Source organism: Nicotiana attenuata, unplaced genomic scaffold (genome assembly GCF_001879085.1).
Source record: "Nicotiana attenuata strain UT unplaced genomic scaffold, NIATTr2, whole genome shotgun sequence".
NCBI classification, from domain to species: domain Eukaryota; kingdom Viridiplantae; phylum Streptophyta; class Magnoliopsida; order Solanales; family Solanaceae; genus Nicotiana; species Nicotiana attenuata.
In genome coordinates, this window is record NW_017670299.1 from 50916 (window position 1) to 65092 (window position 14177).

General features: G+C 38.3%; 1 protein-coding gene across 1 annotated transcript; it reads right to left on the bottom strand.

Annotated features, from left to right (window-relative positions):
* Positions 1 to 6452: 6452 nt before the first annotated feature.
* LOC109237449 (methionine aminopeptidase 1B, chloroplastic) lies at positions 6453 to 12432 on the bottom strand. Its single transcript, XM_019403756.1, has 10 exons — positions 12238 to 12432; positions 12010 to 12091; positions 10630 to 10867; positions 9492 to 9653; positions 9372 to 9413; positions 9200 to 9271; positions 8615 to 8694; positions 8199 to 8296; positions 7669 to 7716; positions 6453 to 6821 (listed from the first exon to the last, which is right to left on the bottom strand). Exons 1-10 carry the CDS (start codon positions 12347 to 12349, stop codon positions 6676 to 6678), a joined length of 1080 nt encoding a protein of 359 aa, XP_019259301.1. The 5' UTR covers positions 12350 to 12432; the 3' UTR covers positions 6453 to 6675.
* Between the last annotated feature and the right edge of the window lie 1745 nt (positions 12433 to 14177).

Genomic DNA, 14177 nt, shown 5'->3' on the forward strand with positions numbered 1-14177 from the left:
GCGATCTTCCAGCCAGCCTGTCCAACATTTGGTCAATGAAAGGCAAGGGAAAGTGGTCCTTTCGGGTGGCGGTGTTTAATTTCCGGTAATCCATGCAGATTCGCCACCCTGTGACTGTACGAGTTAAGATCAACTCATTGTTGTCATTTTTCACAACAGTCATTCCCCCCTTTTTCGGAACACATTGGACAGGGCTGACCCAATTACTATCAGAGATGGGGAAAATGATTCCCGCATCTAACCATTTGATCACCTCTTTCTTTACAACCTCTTTCATATTAGGGTTCAGCCTTCGCTGATGTTCCCTGGAAGGTCTGTGCCCCTCCTCCAGGAGAATCTTATGCATACAGAAGGCTGGGCTGATACCCTTTATGTCTGCCATGGTCCAACCAATGGCAGTTTTGTTATCCTGCAGTACCTGTAAGAGCCGTTCTACCTGCACATCTAGCAAACAGGATGATATAATAACAGGCAATGTCGAATCAGGGCCTAAGAATGCATACCTGAGGTGATCTGGGAGTGGCTTCAGCTCCAGCTTGGGTGGTTCCTCTATTGATGGCTTTGCTGGAGGAGTGGCCCTTTTTTCCAGCTCAAGGGACTCGAAGTGAGGTTCCCTTGACCAAAACCCTCGGCCTTCCAGTGCCATAACCCATTTAGCTAACCCTTCACCATCCATTTCTTCTAAATTCGTCAGACATGCCTCCAATGGATCTTTCACAGTTAGGGTCCTATCATCTTCTTGCAGGATTACATCCACTGCCTCCAATAGAGAGCAATTAGCATATTCACTGGGTCTCCTCATTGATTGCTGAACATTGAATATGACTTCTTCATCGTTCAATCTCATTTTAAGTTCCCCAGTCTCACAGTCTATCAGTGCTCTCTCAGTGGCTAAAAATGGTCTCCCTAAAATAAGGGGTATCTCCTCATCCACATGACAATCCAGAATCACAAAGTCTGCAGGGAACACGAACTTCCCCACTTGCACCAGCACATCATCAAGAATACCAATTGGTCTTTTCACAGTGCGATCAGCCAGCTGTAGCAGCATAGAAGACGGTCTAGCTCTGCCGATGCCTAATTTAGTGTATACTGCCAGCGGCATCAGATTTATGCTGGCTCCCAAATCACACAACGCCTTTGCAAAGGCATAACTTCCAATTGTGCATGGAATAGTGAAGCTACCTAGATCAGACATCTTTTGAGCCATCGGTTTTGCCACCACTGCACTGCAGGTCTGTGTCAGGGTGGATAGATCCTGAAAATCAAACTTCCGTGACATTAGATCTTTCATCATCTTGGCATAACCGGGCATCTCCCTCAAGGCATCCATCAGAGGAATATTCAACTGAATTTGACGCAACATCTCCATGAACTTTTTGTATTGGTCTGCCTTCTTTTGTTTGACCAATCTCTGAGGGAAGGGTGCAGGTATCACCCTTTGTGCATTGCTTGCTGGCTTCTCTCTGTTAGGATTTTCTGGCACAAGAGGTGCCACCTGTTCTGCAACTTGCTCGTTCTCCTTTTCTTTGCCTTTTTCCTCCTGGCTCTGCTTAACCACCACTTCAGTAAGTTCTGTTGGTTCTTCTACCTCTAATTGAACTGGAGTGGCTGGTGTAGTATTCTTGCTGTCTTGTGCAATTTCCTGCTCTCTATCTAAATCTCTACCATTTCGGAGACTGACTTCCATCAGCTGATTCGGGTTTTGCTCCTTGGGGTTTATGTTTGTGTCTGCAGGTAAAGTTCGCGGAGGACGGTTGTTCAAAGCCATGGACAGCTGACCCAGCTGCGTTTCAATATTCTTTATGGCTGAATCATGCACTGCCAATTTTTCCTGCACTTTATTATTTGTCCCAATGAGTTGCTGAAGCATACCCCTGATTTCCACCATGTTGTTATCTTGATGCTGATTTTGCTGTGGATAACCCTGTGGTTTCTGATAAGGTACTGGCACTAATTGGTTTTGAGGGTGCATACCCCCAGGCTGCTGCATATTAGGCATGTACTGCTGATTTTGCTGTTGTCTCCACTGTTGTGCTCCTTGTCTCTGACCCCCGTAGTTGTTGACATAATTCATATCTTCCCGTGCCCCTTGATTTTCACCTTCTCCGCTCCATGAACACACATAGGATTGATTAATACACGGTGTACATAGTCCTCCATTTGTTGTATCAACGATATGCACCTGTTTTGTACCCATCTCATCAATCTTCTTTGTCAGTAAGCTCATCTGGGTCAGGAGTGTGGCCATGTTCTCTTCCTGCGAATTATTGGGATCAAGCGGAACTGAATGCACTATGGGTGCCAGTGTTGTACCTCTAGTCATCCACCCCGCATTTTGTGACATCTTATCGATAAGAATTTTGCACTCGGTGAATGTTTTGCTTAAGAAAGCACCTCCAGCTGAAGCATCCACATTCGCTTTCAAGTTGTCAGCTAGACCCATGTAGAATCTCTGGCCGAGCATCTGGTCTGGAATGCCATGATGAGGACACTTCACTAGCATCCCTTTAAATCTTTCCCAAGTTTCTTGCAAGGACTCAGTGGAATGCTGCTTATACTGCAATATGTCATCGATCTGTTGTGCAGTCTTGTTAGGCGGATAGAACTTGTTCAGGAATTGCTTGACTAATTCCTCCCAAGTGGTAGTAGAGTTGATAGGGAGCGAATTTAGCCAAGTTTGAGCTGCCCCGGTTACTGAAAATGGGAACAGTAGCAGTTTGATAGCTTTCGGAGTTGCATTTGGCTGCCTTTGGGTCATATAAATTGACAGAAAGTTTTTCAAGTGTTGTTGCGGGTCTTCAATGTGTGACCCGGAGAACAGTCCCTTATTCTGAAGCAGATGCAGCATGTTGATGGTGATCTGGAATATCTCCGCTTGAATTGCGGGCACAGCTATGGCAGTGGCCAAATTGTCAGCTGTAGGCTGTGCCCAGTCATAAAGTGCAGCTTCGGGCACAAGAGGTGCCACTCCTCTGACATTTAAGTCAGCTGGCTCATTCCTGATGTTTCCGTCGATGTTATCTACGTCACTCATGTCAAATTCGAGTTGGTGTGTTTGTTGAGGTTGTTGAAGTCTTTTGTTGGCACGGTTCAATGCCCTGAATGTTTTCCCGGGGTCTGAGAGTCCTTCTAGTAGTTCTCCAGTCCTCGAAGAATTTCTAGGCATACACCTGCTTTCCACAAGATTTCAAACGTTAGAATTTCAATGAAAAGATTGGGTATAGAGAAAACTGACTACACTTAGAATTTTTATACTTCTTTCAATTGTAATTGATAACACCGTTAATTCTCCGGCAACGGCGCCAAAATTTGATCACGCTCAACTGAGTCTCGCAAAAGACTACGCGGGCGTTGCAAATATAATCTGAGTATTTATGCCCAGAGTCGAACCACAGAGAATTAACCTATCAATTACTATTGTCCGATTTACTAAATTCACACAATCTGTTTTCCCAAACTTTTTGATTCACAATGGTTGATTTTTCTAAAAACTAAAGACTGAAAGTAATTAACAGCTGAAAATTAACTAAACTTGATGTGTAAACAATTGGAATAAGGACGAAGGCAATGGTTTCCCCCGTTGGTAATTTCCTTGGTTGTATATGTCTTATAACTATGATTTAGTTGTCTCTATCAATCATGAACGCTCCAGCTATTATAAATCTTTCTCAAGCAATTATGATAATTTACTAGACGCACTCTCTCAAGCTACGCTAGCTAGATTCACAATACAGTTCACTTAGATTGCATTCGAGGTATCGTTATCTCTAATCCAACCTCTAAACCCTCAGTTATGACTCTCGTCTATACTCCGGGAGTGATGTTGTTCATACAATCACCTAAATATGCACTCTCTCTCAAGTAGATACATAATAAATAGGAACGGATAATTGAGGGCCCTTTCAACTAACCACAATCAAAACATAGATGAACAAATAGAGATTAACAACCAAATCCAACTATATTAATAAAACAACCAAGTCATCCCCAACGGGTTCCACCAAAACCTTAGATTAAGGTATTTAGCTACTCATAACAATGGAGGAATAAACTACTAAAAGATTCATAATTGAAAATTGCAAGAAAAATAAAAGAGAATAAGAATAATGATGTTTTGGGTGATCTCTCACACTTGTTTCTCTTCCCAAGGTACTCTCTAAAACAAATCTGACCTAATATGGCCGAATTCCTACTTTTTATAAGGGTTTTACACCAAGTTTTCCCAACTGGACACTTTAGTCCCTGGCTTTTCCGCGCTCTGCCGCGATCCCACCGCGGTTACGCCAGGACCACGGCCAAAGAGGTCCTCTGAATCTGCAGCTCTGCTCTGCCGCGGTCCTACCGCGGTTACGGTCTGACCGCGGCAGGCCAAGTTCAGCTCTACTTTTATCTCTTTACTTGGTGCATTTCGTGGGCATAGTTTGATTGGCCTCCTTTTCTCCGTAATTGATCCCAAACTTGCTTCATCGACTTCTTTCGTTAGATATAGCCTGCAAAGCATGAAAAGCACTAATCAGAGCATTTGGTTATCACTTTTTACTACAAAGCTATACAAAAATGTGGTTCTTTAGGGTTCAATTATAGTCTAATTAACCTATTATCAGAGGCAAAACTCGAGATGCTATACAATTTTACGTACCATCGCGATGCACTCAAGAGAGTAACCTAATGGTAAATAAAAATAACATAGGTAAAAATCATAGGAGATAAGAGTTATAATTCCGTCGGAGACCAAAAATACTAGCCATCCTCTTGACTGCACTGCAAAAACTTACCTTACCATTGTGATTGCATGGTACACAAGGAAGACCAAGAACTAAGCTAAACGTTTAGACATAGATTTGGTTGAAACTTGAAAAAAATGAATTTTTGAATATGAGATAAAAAATAGTTTTTGGACATGCATTTTACTTAAAAATGAATTTGAATTTTAGTGAGCAGAAAACTTCAAAAACTACTCTAAAGCTGTTTTTGAAATTTGAAGATTTTATTTTTAAAATCTACCAAAAAAATGATTAAAATCTCCACCCCATCCCTTGGGGGAAAAAAGGTAGCACCGAAGAAAGGAAAGAGCGAAATGGCGATCGATTCGCAGATTGATCCGATTCGTAATTCACTTCTGACCTCGTGTTCGAGATGCTCCTTTCGTGGCTATAAAGGGGAGCGACAGCTGGACAGATCGATTTGGATATGGAGGTCTAATCTGGTTGATGGGTGTCTCATTTGATCCTGGTCTTCTCTGATGTGCGCTATATTATTGTGTCTTATTCCTTAAAGAGTGATCTGGGATTAAGCCATGTGGCGATATCCGCCAAAAGAAAGGGGTTAATACCACTTAAGGGCGAATAGACAGTCCACCCAGTGCCTCTACTAAACAAACAGGTATTTGAAAATAATTTTTTTTTTTTTGAAAATCCCAAATTTATGACCAACGGAAGCTAAATATGTCTTTTTTATGATGGAGGTGTTGTATCAGCTCGCTCTCATCTCGATTAATCTCACAGTATACTTGTTATCTCCCACACCCGAATTTGGAGATGAGAAGAAATTTGAAACCTCATGGTTTCCTTTGCACCATATTAAATTTATTGACGTAAACCTAGAATCACAACAATCAACTAAAGACGGGGTGACCATGTACTGACAGCAGCTGCCTTTGACCAGTGTGATGAAATTATGCAACCCTAAATTTTGAAGAAAAAAAAAAAGAAAAAAGGAAGAGGAAAAGCTACAACTCTTGGGTCCTTACTGTTATAAAAGATAATTTTTCCCGCCCCAGGTTCGAAGCATATGACAAAATCTTGATATTTAATGGAGAAAGATTCAGGGGTAAGTCTGTTATCTACCAAATTTATTCCTCAACTATAAAAATGAAAATTATAAAAAAAATCTTAAAGATTACATGCATGAACATATTGATCTACATAGGGGCGTGCGCACGTTCAACGAAGCGGTGTCATGAAATCGTAAAGATTACATGCATGAACGCATTGATCTACACAGGGGCGGACACCTTCGACGAAGCGGTGTCCTCCGCCCTACTAAAGAAGTTCGCAAGCAAGGGACATGCCGAACACGTACCTTTCCAACTAAGTCCAAGGCGAGGACCCTTTAATTGACGATGCATTCTGTCGTCAGCAAGCGGTGGCCGACAAGGCCATTGCTTCGTTAGAAAATTTTACTAAATATATGCATTAATATTATAAGAAAATGGATAAGCAGGATAAAACGACACCATTTAAGATAGAATGTCTCCTGATGTGTTGGTTATGTGCTTAATTTTTATCTAAGAGGTCAGAGGTTCAAACCTCAACTAGCACATATTTTTTGCAAATATTTGAGAGAGCGTCTATGGTTAAAAAAAAAGTGATTAAGTAAAATTGAACTTAGAACCTTTTCTAACTAAAGACTGAACAAAACTAATGGACTAAGGTTATTTCTTCTAGAAATACGATAACTAAAGTTTTTTATTCCCATTCTTCTATAAAATTTGACACTGCTTACAAAAATTTCTGTATACGCCCCTAAATCTACATACAGGTGTATTTCCTAATAAGGAACACCAACCAAAAGAACTATGATAAGTATACACTAAGATTGCACAAGTGAATTATAATTAACTTATCACTAGAATTAATGTTTTGTCAAAATTTCTGAACTTTATCACTAGAATTAATATTTTGTCAAAATTTCTGCACCAGTTTTTGTAATCAAAATTGTATGTTCAAACTGAGCAGCAGGGCTACCATCAGCAGTCAGAGTTGTCCAGTTATCTTCCCATGTTACACATTCTGTGCTTCCCAATGTAAGAATAGGTTCTGCAACAAATACAACAGAGTGATGCAAAATTAGTACTCTCTTCACTTGCTGAAAATGTAAAAAGAGACTACTGATAAAGGTGTACATTGCATAGAAAAGTTAGTCTAGAAAGGAAGTATAGTAACCAATCAAGTTCAGCTTTCACAACTGATTTATCTATTTTCCTTATAAAAACATGCAAGTGAACTCAGAAACAATTTGCAAAAACTGGAAATATAGACTGGAATGAGAAATAGAGAGGAGCAAATAAAGAAAAAAGTGCACAATCATTTTCTCAGATAAATTTTGAGTCACTCTCAAGGAACACCAGTGCGTACAATAGACCCTTGTGGTCCGGTCCTTCTCCGGACCACGCGTATAGCGAGAGCTTAGTGCACCGAGTATGGTGACTTAGCACCTTAAAGAATATATATTTTTTATAACCATGGTGTCCGGCCCAGCTTGCGCGCACCTCAACTAGTTCCACAGGATACCTGCTACCTCCCACCAGCAACATGCCCAGGGTAACTCTATCCACCAAGGTTTGGACAAATCGGAAGAAATCATCTAGTGTTTTAGTCTTCGCTGGGATTTACCCCAAAGAGAATTTTAAAGAACTATTACTACACGAATTATAGTTTTTTGTTAAGGCCGTTCATAGACACGAATGTCTAATCAATAAAAGTATACACCAGACGAATGTATAATATATAGCAGCTCGCATTGTGGTGATTGTATAACCATCACGTCAACAAATCACATTTTCTATTTTTGTACAAAAATTTTCCAATTTTCTCCCAGATAGTAGAGGTATTTGATCACTCTTAAATCAAATTTAGGATATAAACATTATCTTAATGCACATACCAATGGTAAATGTTTGCCCTTCAACCATGGAGCCAGACTTGTCGTTACCTGCCAAAAAGAATTATATTAGGAAAATCAGTAACCAATAATACAACTCACATCTTATCGCACACTCTGCAGTCAGAACACGATGAATCGGATCATAGTGATCACATTCTTAGTCCTTTTTCCCAATACTACTTCTAAAACCAGTAACCAATAATACTTCTAAGATCACATTCTAAGATCCAAGGGGTCGTGATCACTAGTTTGAAGCCCTGTGATATCCATTTTTTGGAAAAAGGGACTAAGAATGTGATCTTAGAAGTATAATGAATCGGTCCTTATAGTGTGAAGGTGACGTTCAATTTAAGGATCACATGTGTGCAAGGACTCAACACGATGCTAGGAGAGGTAAGTGGCTAATACTTTCGGAGTTTATGCATCAAGTATTAAATCGACAAAACTCTTTCACCACTTTCAGAACTTTTACTGGATGAACAGAATAGTGGTAGTAAATGTCAAAGTCAATGAAAATAAGAGCGACTTACGGTGATGATATATGAGTGGCTCAGAGTGAAATACTGTCCCAATACCATGTCCAACAAACCGATCCACAACACCATAACCAAATTTTTCAGCATGTTCACTGATACAAAAGTCCAGAATGTTAAACGTCTATGAGGCAGTGTCAATTAAAAACAAGGTACATATCACAAGAAATGGTATTAAATATTGCAGTAAATATATCCAAAGTTTCAGCTGAAGAAGCGAAATTCAAAAGCGTATAATCAAGCATTTCTCAATAACAGTAACTGACATTTTCCAGTGGTAACTAAAAGTTTTCATATCTATTAACAGAAACATCTTGACATGAATAGGAGCTACAAAATAGAGAGAGTATTGAAGCTTCAAAATATCCCAACACCAAATAATGATCACAATGATACCATATTAAGAAAAGTACCTAATTCTCTTTCCTATCTTCCTAAAAAGAGCGCCGTCTTTGCAAACAGCAATGCCTCTTTCCAAGCACTCCTCAGTCACCTGCCATGGTAGGATAAAACAGATATAACCAACTTCACAAGCATCAGATGATCAAAGTGACGTCGATTTATATTGTTAATTGCTGATTTTTTTATCTTAATTCTTACTCCCTCCGGTTCACAATAAGTGTCCAATTTGCTTTTTCATTTTGGTTCAAAATAAGTGTCCAATTATGTAATCAAGAAAGAATTCAATTTGTTTTTACAAAATAACCCCTATGTACATATCCCTAAAAGTTTTCTTACTCCTCACATTAAATGTTTAATTAGGGGTAGTTTAGTCATAGTAGGTATTTTTGTATAGACTTTTGTATTTTCTTAATGGACGTGCTAAAAGCAAATTGGACACTTATTGTGAACCGGAGGGAGTAACAAGTATTAGCATAGAACGAGCTCTTTTCCAAATATCAGTGAACTACTTAAAGCCGTAACTATTCAGAAGCAAACTTTATTAAGCTAAACTAACCAGAATGTTTATCACCTTTCATAATTAAAAAAAAATATACCTTAACAAGCCGCTTTATGGATTCACTCACATCGCCACAGAAAAAGGTCTTTGATGTATCTCCATGATAACCCTGAGAAAGAAACGAAGGAATGATCCTTACTTTCAAGGGAAGATCGGCTAGCAGTAACGTAAATCTATTACAATATAAAATAGAGGAGTCAACAACTTACATTCAGGTAAACTGTCACGTCAATGTTTATTATATCTCCGTCCTGCACAGTAGATTCAGATTTGTCTTGATTAAACACGCTGGAAGTTTAAGAAAGAGAATGGCATGTTAATGTAACGACCTGTAGCTGGCGTGAGTCAGGTATTCCATGACACATACACTCGTTGACAGATGTGCATACACTCTTTGGAAAACCCCCATAGCCTAAGGGAGAAGGATAAGCGCCAGCATCGATTATCATTTGGTGCACAGCTTTATCAATTTCATTTGTCGTTACTGATGGCTGATAAATTGAAAGAAAAAGAGAGCATATAATTACATGTTAGAAGCTTCAAGGAATTAAAAATTCGAAGAAATATAAAATATCATCCATTTTAACACTTGCCGGAAGATATCTGACAGTCATAGCATTTCTTCATTTTGCTCCAATCTATGCCCATTTTGGAGAAAACATTTTACGAGAACCAACAGAAGGATGAGAAAGACTAAGATTATTTCATATCAGAACAATGAGTTCATGCAATCTGAAGAGAAATTCCTAGGCTGATCTTGTCACAGTCAGCAAATAACCGCAACATGCTGACTACCCCCACATATTTTAGTCGAACATCATATAGCTTCTAAATACAACGGTCATACTCCTTCTTAACCAACTCTTTTAATTCTTTTACTAAAGCAACTTGTCTAGAAATTTCCATAAGTGCTAACAGAAAGTTACAGAGAAACTAATTCTTAGCTGAAAAGGACGATGCAAGTTATCCTAATAATAGGCACCTGCACCAAGCTCTTTGCATTATCAGCTGCTTCAGTTAGATAAGAGAATCAAATCTACTTATGTGCTACACAGCGGTCATGTTCCCCGTTGTAATATAAAGCGTGATTTAAGGGATAGAAACTAGCTAGCTGTACTATAACCAAGCTTTCTACAACTAGAAATTGCATATCTCCCTGTATTTTCTCTTGTGATCATTTTGAAGACAATACTATTATCCAGAGCACAAAATTTGAAATGTCCTTCTTTTGCGTGTTTCTCAAGCAAACTTAAGCTTTCACACAGTACACGCCAATTACACAAAATTACCATAAGTGAAGTAGGAACGGGCAAAAGTAATGAAATGATAACAATTAAACTTTGAGTTGAAACATTCCAAGTACGTTAAGGGTGAATTATCCTATCATACAGCTGGACATGTGCTAGACAAGTACAGTTGAAACGACCTTTTTAGCAATCAATTAAGATGGATATCAAAGAGTCTCACCCTAACCAAAGTTCCTGCATAGTCAACCACCCGTGCAGCCAACTCACATGCAGCCCTCATGCGAGCTATGCCTTCAGCATCGTGGATCTGATATTCACTTGCGATATCTGGTAACTCTCTTGAACCTACATATGGAGGCTTTGGTATGTCATCGGGCACGGGAAGCCGTGGTGATACTCTTCCGCGCCTTAAAGGTGGCCTTCTTTTTGCGGTGGTAGAACTACGAAGCTCACGTTCCCTATATATCACTAAACCATGTCATTATTTTCTTATTTTTCTCCTTTACTCATGGAGGCACCAGTAAACAGTCATCAAACTACCATGGCAAACAAGAAGCCAGTGGGAAAAAAACAATAAAATGAGGAACTTTATGCAAATAAAACATGGGTTTGACACAGTACTTATCAATCTGAGAAAGAAAAGTCTTACCAAAAGGAATAATATTCACTTTAGCAAGTTGGAAAGAAAAAGATTTGCACGAATTTTAACAGTAATCATGTACACCAGAAAAAGACTAGTTCTTTATATCTTCTATAGCAAAATTTCTCTATATATCTTCGATAACAAAATTATTTTGCACTGCTTCATCCTCTCTATTCACAAGCACTACAAGGGTAGAGTGTACGCAGATCTTACTGTTACTTCGTGTGAGATAAAGAGGTTGTTCCCAGTAGACCCTCGGCTCAAGAAAAGCGTTTTCAAAACAGGTTTGAAAAATACAAGAGTAAAGACGCTATGACGAAAATACTGAAGAGTAAGATAACCAAAGCAAAGGAAACAATAGTAGTAATATTCTACTCACAAGCAATACTTTTCGAGAATTTTCTTTCACACAAGGTTCAATATGGTAAGAACGAATAGAAATATTACAGTGACAGTGACGGAGCCACAGCCAATGAAGGGGTTCAACTGAATCCCCTTCGTTGGAAAATCGTACTGCGCAAATAGGGTAGAAACAATGTTTCTGTCAGAGGCGGACCTATGTAGTAATTAGAGGGGTCACCGGCACCCAGAGAGTTCGGCAAAAAATTCAGTGTATACATGTATATGTCTTTAAAAATAATAATATATTAGTAGTGGCACCTGATATACAAAGCAAACTTTAGTTGAATGCAAAAGTGCGCCCGGATGTTTTCATTGCAGTGGCAAAGGTAGTTCAAGAGTTTCTTTAAGTCGCAAGTTTGAATTTTTTGAATCCCTTGTTAAAATTTCTAACTGCGCCACTAGTTACATAATAGAGCAATATGCTACACTCATCAGCACACTTCTTAAAAACAATTAAGGAATTTTAATCACTTTTAAAGAATATGTAATCTCAATTCTTGAGAAAAACAAAAAGAGCAAAACAAAAATGGTGAAACCCAAATAAACACAACATACCTTCTAATCCTCAAGGCCTCCTCCAAACCCGATAATCTTTTTGCATAAATTAGAAGCTGCTTAGTAAAGTTTGCATTTTTACCTACAAATGAACCAAACCCAATAAAGAAAATCAAACATACAATAGAAAGCGATACCAAAATCCACCCAAAATAATCAAACAAATAAGTTCTTTTAGTTTCATAGTTTCATAAATAAACTGAATATTATAATAACAAAATGACTTACTAGGGAGGTTAAAAGGGTACTTTCCCTTGAGTTGAGAAGATGAAGATAAAAATTTAACTTCACCATTAAAGGAAGAAGCTGTTGCATGTGAAAGGGATATAGCAAGTGCCATTTTCTTTACTGATGCACATACACACACACACCTGTGTTTTTTGCTTGGAGGGGATAACGAAGATTTTTTGGACTAAATGGGCCGGATACTATGTGAAAAATCCATTTGGATCCTTTTATCTCAATAATTTTTTGGGCCTTTATTGTGGACATGGACTCTACAATAACCCAAATAGCCGCTCATCTAACCACTTAAACTAAAAGGAATTTTTTCCTCCTATAGCAAAGGTTGATACCTTATTTATTTTAAATAAATACCCTTTTAAAAATTATATTCCATAGCTACCTTTTGATTTTTATAGCCAAATATCTATTTATGGTTACCTCCTACCCTTAAGCCATAAAATACTCTTTGTATTATTTTTCTCTCTCATTCTTTCAGATTTTTCTCCAACCTCTCTCTCTCAACGCCAATCTTTCTCCATAGAAGATAAACTCGTCGAAGAAGAAGTACTATATTAATGTGTATCCAACCCATTTGCTGTCGTCAACCCTCTTCGGTTCCGATTCTTCTTCCTCTTCTTAGCACCACCACGGAGACGGAGCACGAGATGAAGAGTCGATGTTTCTCAAAAATATTCCCAAATTGTTTCAATGTGATTTTTCAAGTTTTCATTTCCACATCACTAAATCCAAAGTTTTTTTTCCTGATGTTTCATTATTGCTAACCCTCCCACATGTGGGGAAGAAATGATCAATAGCCAATTTAAAATTTGGTACATATTTTTTTTAACATTTTCAACCCTAAACAATCGTCTCATAACAAGATTTTTCAAGAAAAGAAATTTTTCCGATAAGGGAAGGACTAAGGGACCTAGTGAAGTAAGGTTGATTTCTATGCATTGGTGGCTAGGGTACGGTCGTCTTCAAGTTGCTTTCCGGCGAAAATCAGACACTGCTGATCTGGTTGAATCCCTTCCTTATCTTGGATCTTGGCTTTCACATTGTCGATTGTGTCGGAAGATTCAACCTCAAGGGTGATTGTTTTACCCTTGAGCAAATTGAAGATTCTGTTACTTTTTTTTAAGTGTATTTTTAATGTATCTCGCTTATTTCCATGTATTTCATTGTATTCATTATTATTTTTAATTGTTTTTCAGTGTATCACGCTGTATTCCATGTATTTCATTATATTCACTGTCTCGCTATATTCCATGAATGTATTCATATATTTTTTTAATTAATATAATTTATGTATTATATAACTTCTCTGAAGATTGCTATGTTTTTGGGTGTTTTTCGGTTGAGAATCTTTTTTATAACTGGAAATACAAAATTTGTGTGTTATAATTGAGTTTGTTGAGTTTAACCGAGGGTCTATCGGAAACAGTCTCTCTGCCCTTCCAGGGTAGGGGTAAGGTTGCGTACATCCTACCCTCCCCAGACCCCACTTGTGGGACCACACTGGGCTATTATTGTTGTTGTTGTAATTGACTTTGTTGAGTTATATTAGGAGTCTATTATGTTAATTGATTCACTTTCCGTTTAGAAACAGTGTAATCCCCTGTTTCACTCCATGAATACAGTCGAATACAGTCGTATACAATAATCTGTCCAGCTGTAATCCCATATTTTACGCCATAAATACAGTCGAATACACTCGAATACAAAAATTTGTCTAGCTGTAATCCCCTGTTTCACGCCTAGAAATGCTACTATATTCATGAATACAATAGTTTAAATACATCGAATACACTCTAAAAAATCTAAAAACATAGCTATAGGAAGTAATATAGTAAATGGTAGCTACAACTAGCTAATAACCAACGTAGTGCTTTCTGAAAGTTTCTCAAACTAAAAATAGCCGGTAGAGGTATAATATATGCATA

Excerpts from the sequence above, each read along its gene's own strand:
- LOC109237449 (XM_019403756.1), bottom strand. The coding sequence starts at position 12,349 with ATGGCACTTGCTATATCCCTTTCACATGCAACAGCTTCTTCCTTTAAT. Across the intron at positions 10,868-12,009 it reads GAGGCCTTGAGGATTAGAAG|GGAACGTGAGCTTCGTAGTT; the intron begins GTATGTTGTGTT and ends AGTGATATATAG. Across the intron at positions 8,695-9,199 it reads CCATAAAGCGGCTTGTTAAG|GTGACTGAGGAGTGCTTGGA; the intron begins GTATATTTTTTT and ends CTACCATGGCAG.